Source organism: Apium graveolens, chromosome 8 (assembly GCF_009905375.1).
Source record: "Apium graveolens cultivar Ventura chromosome 8, ASM990537v1, whole genome shotgun sequence".
In the NCBI taxonomy this organism is placed as follows: Eukaryota; Viridiplantae; Streptophyta; class Magnoliopsida; order Apiales; family Apiaceae; genus Apium; species Apium graveolens.
This window is the reverse complement of record NC_133654.1, coordinates 217,880,878-217,888,211: the sequence shown is the minus strand read 5'-3', so window position 1 is coordinate 217,888,211 and position 7,334 is coordinate 217,880,878. Positions and strand designations below refer to the sequence as shown.

Here is a 7,334-nt window from a genome sequence, read left to right as displayed (position 1 = left end):
GACTTAAAGTGAATAAGTGAATAATAAGTGATAAGTTAATAAATACTTATAAGTTATATAAGACTTGGATAATTTAACTTATAAGTCAGAATTGTTTTTATTTAAATGAATTAAAATAAATAATTTTTATATATAATTATCTTAATTCTTATATTTTAAGTTATATTAACATTAAAAAAATATATTCTAAAATTAAAATTGATAAAAAAATGAAAAATCATAAATAAGTTGTGAAAAAGTACGTCGTTACCAACATTTAACTTATCAGCTTATAAGTTGTAAATTCAACTTATAAACTAGTTCGACAAACACTCGTCAATAAGCTGTTACGGGCTTATAATCCAATAAGCCCACTTAACGGAATCGTCAAACGGACCCTAAACAGAAGTAGCGCACATATATATGAGTCTTACTCCAATACAAACTAAATTAAAATACAAACTACAAACTTCACCTCCCACACACATTTACACATAATTCCCACCATTTTTAATTGAATTTTTCCCGTCAATTAGTGAACTTTTTTTAAAATCTAACTTCACTATAATTTTCTACATCATCCAACAATCAGTATGAATACCTTATTTGATATGTTTCGACGATAAATCACTAATTATGTCTACGAGAATCACTAAAAGTATTGGTTCAGGAATTAGTACTGATTTCAGTTTACTAATTCGGGTAAGTTTAAAAAATACATGTTTATAGTTTTTTTTTCACGTGCTTTGCAGGTTATTGTGTGAGTACATGGGTTTATCCAATGCACACATGATGGATAGCGGCTGAAGGTTCGCTATAATAAAAATAAATAAATATAAATATATTTTTCTTTGAATTGTATCTTCGTCCAATAAAATGATTTTTTTCCTAACATAATCTCAAATCTCCGGTACATTAGATACGAAAATCGAATTTGCCCGCAAGGGTTTAAAGAATGTATAATTATACTCTTGATCAAATCCCACGGGGAGAATTTATGATTTTGGCTCATGAATCAGAGTCGCTTAAGTGCAGTTTACGCTGATTCACGTGGTTCGTAGACTATTGTGCGATCTTGTGGGTTTTACCCATTACGCACCTCAAGGGTAGCGGTTAGGGTTCCCTACTATAAAAAAAATCGAATTAATAAGTTCTCGGTCACGAACTCGAAAGATGAAACGACATAAGTGTCTTAAAACGTAATAACTACTTCCTCTGTTTTTTTATTTGTCGTTTTGATTTTTGCACACATTTCAATATGTTTTAATCGGTTAGTTAGAAATATGATTTTTTTTTTGTGAATTGAAATATAAGTTGTCTAATTTTATTTATAAAGGAAATTTTTTATAAATGATAATTCTAACTAGCCGGACAAAACACCTTGAAATATGTGTAAAAGTCAAAAACACAAATAAAAAAAGAATATAATATTCACCATAAATATAAACTGTATCTTAGTTTATTCTGCAGTTGGAAAAGAATAAGAATAGAGATTAAAATAGGACATGGGAATTTACAATAATTAAGGGGTACATTAAGAATAGAGATTAAAATATGACATGGGAATTTACAATAATTAAGGGGTACATTCCTGAACAAGTTAATCATGTTCCTGACAACCAATTAGTTAAGCAGTAAATATGGGAATCTTATTACACACATAATAGATAATACACACTCCTACATCATACACACCACTTCTCCAATTTGGACAGCCAATCTCACTACTTCTTAACCTACACACCCCAAGCTCAACTTAGCGTTGCCCACCTTTATGTCAGAAAACATCACACGTGGCGCGCTACATCTTATCCACGTCCTCACTCCCTCCTGTCTTCATTCAACTCTACTTTAATCTCTCTCTACAAAACACACATTCTCTCTCTCTAACTCTCTCTCTCATATTAATCTCTCTTTTCATTCAACACTCTCTCTCTTTAAATCTCTCTCTCTCCTCTCTCTCTCTAGGGTTTCATTTTGTTTCACGATGGCTTCGATCGCCGATCCCGGCGAGTTGACTCAGGCGCCGCCACCGAGTTTCGACGATTTCCAGCGGCAAACCTCACTGATGACCAGCTGCACGCTGCTCTGGAAAGAACTCTCCGATCATTTCACAGCTCTCGAGAACGATCTCAAGATGAAATCTGAAGCGATTAAGTCCAAACTCGATAAGCTCGACTCGGAGACTTCACTGAGTTTGAAGAATCTCGAGAGCCGTGAACTCAGTCTCGTCAAATCCATGTCTGTTGCTTTCGAAACTGTGGAAAAGCGCAAAGCCGCTGCGTTAAGTCTTGATGATGATGATGGTGAAAGTTCTGATGACGTGGCGGTTGTTGATGATTCTGAAGGGCTGTTGTTGAGGCTGAGGAGGTTTTGTACTAGGATGGATTCGTTAGGGTTTTGGAAGTTTATTACTACTAGAAAGAAGGAATTGGATTCGATACGGGCGAAAATACCGGTAGCGTTAGCTGATTGTATTGATCCGGCTAGATTTGTACTCGAAACTATATCGGGAGTGTTTCCGGAGGATAAGAGGGAGAATAAGAGTGAGAGGTTAAATGATTTGGGTTGGGCTTGTGTTATGGTGTTGGAATCGTTGATTCCGGTTGTTGTCGATCCGATATTAGGGGATAAGAGGATGTTGGTGACTCCGAAAGTGAAGGAAAATGCTGGGAAAATTGCAGAGGAGTGGAAGAAAAGTTTGGAGCAGCGTGGGGGGATTGAGAATGTTAAGACGCCTGATGTGCATACGTTTTTGCAGCATTTGGTTACTTTCGGGATTGTGAAGAATGAGGATCTTGATTTGTATAGGAAGCTTGTTGTTGGGTCGGCGTGGAGGAAGCAAATGCCTAAGCTTGCTGTTTCGCTTGGATTGGGTCAGAAGATGCCTGGTAGTGCCTTTACAAACCTTTCATTTCTTGATTTTAGAATTGTGCTTATCCAATTTTTATATGTGCATGGTTATGTTTTAATTTGTCTTTCTATTGAGGAGTTTCATGCATTAATCTAGCTTCTTGTTTCTTTGTTTGCTTCAGAATTATATGCTAGTTGCAGTAAGTATATTTGGGTTTGGTGTCAACGGTTAAAAAATGGTCTAGGGTAAGCACACATGGCAGCTTGTTTAAATTTCGATAGCATCCTAGATTTGTAGTTGGCCTCTAGTCTAGTTGTTGGATCTGCGGTTTACACTTTATTAGCTATTTCAAGCTGGCTAACTAGGTAAGTTTTGATGAGTCGAGAAGCATGAATTACGAGTATTGGTAATTTCTTGAGTGCTTAATAGGTGATACATAGAATGCTTGACACATAATTAAATTGTTGTTTAGATGAGGTGAGCCAAAAAGTTTCTAGTCCGAGGCTTGGGGGTTCTTACTATTTAGCTGTTTATCCTTGACTTTATACATGGACTTTTGTAGGAACCCACCTGTGGTTCTTGCACTTGCAAGTCAACATCTGGTTGCCAATTTTGAGGTTGATGAATTTTATTAGCAACCACTAGACAGAGTTGGTAGTAAACTTATAATTATTTATTGTCCATTCTTCTTATCTTATTTGGATGTTGATAAGCATTGTCGTTATATGGTAGTAATCTTATAAAATTAACAGAATTAAATTTTGAATTTGTGTTGCCGTGAATGTTGTTGATAATGTTTAATGATACAGTGCAAGTTTTTGTGGACCTGTTCCATTATTTATCTCGTAGGCCATATCAGAATGTTAGTTTGTAGTTAACAGTATTACTCTTGTGGTGATGGCTGTTGTCAGGGGCATTTCCATGTGACAATGTTTTGCTTCTTGATAGATATGTTTATGCTACTGCCCTGCTGTTATTCTTCAGTGTCTTCAATTCTACTTTTTGATATTGGGTTTCACTTGGAAATAAAGAAAGTTGTCAATTGTAGGTAGCTCTCATGCTAGTTGTCAGATAATAAAAGCCTTTGGCATTAGGTTGAGCTAATGTTGCTTCCGAATGACAATTTTACAAATATTTGCTTATCATTAGCTAGTCGTCAATTTGCTTTGGAGAAAAAATGTTTGTGGAAAGGAATATTCCGCACCAAAACTGATGTTAATTATTGGTAATGAATACATTTGCAGTCCCATCCTCGTCCAATAAGACGAAGTGGCGTTTTAACTTTTTAGCCAAGCAAAAATTTGCTAAATATTCCAATTCTTAATATGATTCCATGGAAAACCAGGACTAAAAATATAGCAGAAAAGCTGTTCTTTTTGTCAAAGTTTTTTGAACATATCCCCATAGACGGAGACATGTATGGAGGTTCTGATTTTTAGAAACATAAAACTTGGAGTTCTGGTTACACACATATTTTTAGGTTTATTATGACAGTTAATGTTTGGCGAGTTGATTTCCGGTTAGTTACTATTATTGTTTGTCTTACCGTGTCATCTTCACTTGAAGTCTTTATTCATGAATACAGTTTCAGCGTGTGCACATGTGTAGTTTATAATTCCATATGTTTGGAATGTATTATTTTTGTTGGAACAAACGAACCACATTAAGTATACAATATGCTGCACACAATGTTAGGAAACAACTTTTAATCAACAACAGCTGTGGGGCGCAGTTATGAATTATATCATTTGCACTTAAAGTTAAAATTGTGACCATAGAGCTTAATTTAGTATTGACAATGTTCTACAAAATTTTAAGTGGAAAAATTGAACATGACACCTTTCTCATGGTGTCCGACTGCACTTCCTAACTGTGAATACTCTTGGTTTATTTAAAATTATAACAAGGTAATCTGACATGTTTCAATTTTCTCGCTGTTCTAATCAGGTGTGGTTTTCTTGTGCACAGATATGATTGAAGAATTGATTAGTAGAGGCCAACAGGTTGACGCTGTGCATTTCACTTATGAAGTTGGACTTGTGGACAGATTCCCCCCTGTGCCACTGCTAAAAGCCTTCCTGAAGGACGCTAAAAAGGCTGCAACTTCCATCTTAGAGGATCCTAATAATTCTGGCCGAGCTGCTGTATGTATTACTTTTTTGAAACTTGATATACATGCTATATTGTAAATGTTTATTACTTGTTCTATTTCCTTTTAAAGGCTCTTTTAATCATTAACTTCTTTATATAGTTCAGTTCTAGTGGTGCTTGTGCACTCGTTTGAGGTGAACACTGTTTCTTCTTTTGCTTATATTGAAAGTTCAAAATGGCAAGTTGGTGGTGTTCAATTGTGTAAGGCTTCTCTTATAAAATTAGACTTCACGACAGTGTTCTGCTGTCCTGTTGTTTGAGTAATAAGTTGTAGTTACCGGTGAAAGTTATGTAGCTCGTAGAATTCTTCCTCCGAGGCATTGTTTAATTGAACTTCATAGTAATTGTAGATAGCTAAATTATCTATAAATTAACACTTGGCATGTGTTTTGACATTCGTGGAAAACATGAGTTAAATATTCCATTTTCTTTTTTGGGTGTTCCACAGCAGCTAGCAGCACGGAAAGAGCAGTCTGCATTACGAGCTGTTGTCAAGTGCATTGAAGAGTACAAATTAGAGGCCGAATTCCCCTCAGAAAGCCTGAAGAAACGACTCGAGCAGTTGGAGAAGGTCAAAACGGAAAAGAAAAGGCCAGCAGCTGTCCCTGCCAACAAGCGAACAAGAACCAACAACGGGGGGCCCATGCCTCCAGCCAAGGCAGGCCGCTTGACAAACGCCTACGTATCATCTTTCCCAGCACCTCCCACATTCGTAAGGTCTCCCTCACACACTCAGTACCCTGCTACTGGAGTTCCACAATACCAGGTTGCACCACCAATGTATGGACATGGCAGCAGGAGTCCACCAGCCAGCCATTATGTTTACTCACCGGAAGCAGCATCTCCTCCTCTAGCAGCGTCATATCCAGGAGTTCCAATGAGCTATCCTGCATATGGAGGCTATGGTAACGGCATGGCTCCACTTTACCAGCAAGCTTACTATCGATAGACATGACTGGTCTTTGAAAATGGTGACACTGATATGACAAACGACCCTAATCTCTTTCTTAATGGCTTTGTAATCACTAACCTTTTAATGGTAGCGATGATGTGTGTGTTGATCCTTGTTCTGACCTGTTCCTGTTCATGTTCCCTGCCTCTTGCCGTTGTCAAGAGCAGATGTATTTCTAATGTTGATTAAACTTCTAATATTAGGTGAATGTGAAAAAAGTACTTTAAAAATGCTACATTACAAAATAGAACTCTTTGCTCTTACTAGGCAGGTTTCTATTTGAAGCTGTTCAAGTGCCTGCTGCTTACTTTTAAGCTTATGATAATTTTTGACTAGATAGTTCATTTAGGGGGAAATACATTTGAATTTCAAAATGGACATATATTCTCACTTGAGGTATTAGATCTATTTGTTCCAAGAACTATTCTTGAGTAATTTAATACGCTCGGCCACTTTCTAAGCTTCTCTTTTTGACTCGATTTATTTTGTTTGTTGGGTAGAATGTTATCAAGAGCCTGTAAATCTAAATAAATTATAGTAATGCAGCTTCCCTTATATTTTTTGAACGCACTAGAGTACTGCTTTGTTACTTTTTATCTTATTTTTCTACACTCCTTTGTAGTTATATTAGCTACTTAAATTTTTTTTAACCTATTTTTGTTCAAATTTTGAAAATATATGGTAGGTAAGTATGTGGTCAAATTAGTTTGAATATTAGAAGAAAATTTAAAAATAATTAGTTTAAAAATAGAGGGTGATATCATCAAATATTTAGATTCATACACAAAATGATTAAAAATTTCTAAAAAGTATAAATGTGCTGTAAATATTTTCACGTATTTTAACTTGCGAAAAATAGGTGAATTCTATAGACTGTTTCTTCAAAAGAATTTTATATAAATTTAAATATTATTTTTTTATTAAAAATTTTGAAAAAAATCGTACGTGGAAGCAATTATTGTTTTTAAAGAAAATAAAATAATAGCGGAAGATTACATTAAAAATAGCTTTGTTCCAAAGATACTGAACCTATTGTTTTAGTGCCCGTTTGGGAAATCTTAAAATAAGTAACTTATGACTTAAAATGATTAAGTGCGAAATAAGTGATAAGTTGATAAATACTTATAAGTTCTATAAGTGTTTGGATAAATTTACTTATAAGTCAGAAGTTTTTTTACTTAAATAAATTAAAACAAATAATTATTAACTACAATTATCTTAGTTCATGAATCTTAAATTAGAAAATATTTAAAAATTTATATTTTAAAATCAAAACTTTAGAAAAAAGTGAAAAAATGAAAATAAGTTGGAAAAAAGTACGTCACTGCCAACTTTCAACTTATCAGCTTATAAGTTGTAAATTCAGCTTATAAGTTGGGTCGACAAACACTCGTCGAT

The 7,334-nt window shown here is 34.8% G+C and overlaps 1 protein-coding gene across 2 annotated transcripts; it reads left to right on the top strand.

Annotated features, from left to right (window-relative positions):
• The first annotated feature begins 1,837 nt into the window (after positions 1 to 1,837).
• On the top strand, positions 1,838 to 6,199 carry LOC141678366 (FRIGIDA-like protein 4a). Of its 2 annotated transcripts, none has more exons than XM_074484668.1 (3): positions 1,838 to 2,870; positions 4,802 to 4,977; positions 5,436 to 6,199. In XM_074484668.1, the coding sequence occupies exons 1-3, from the start codon at positions 1,967 to 1,969 to the stop codon at positions 5,931 to 5,933; spliced, it is 1,578 nt and encodes a 525-aa protein (XP_074340769.1). In that variant the 5' UTR covers positions 1,838 to 1,966; the 3' UTR covers positions 5,934 to 6,199. The 2 variants fall into 2 exon arrangements, with proteins under 2 accessions (XP_074340769.1, XP_074340768.1); XM_074484667.1 differs by having other exon boundaries at positions 1,840 to 2,870; positions 5,433 to 6,199.
• The last annotated feature ends 1,135 nt before the right edge of the window (positions 6,200 to 7,334 follow it).

Coding starts and splice junctions, on each gene's coding strand:
- LOC141678366 (XM_074484667.1), top strand. CDS start 1,967: ATGGCTTCGATCGCCGATCCCGGCGAGTTGACTCAGGCGCCGCCACCG. Junction 2,871..4,801: donor ATTGGGTCAGAAGATGCCTG/GTAGTGCCTTTA, acceptor TCTTGTGCACAG/ATATGATTGAAGAATTGATT. Junction 4,978..5,432: donor ATAATTCTGGCCGAGCTGCT/GTATGTATTACT, acceptor GGTGTTCCACAG/CAGCTAGCAGCACGGAAAGA.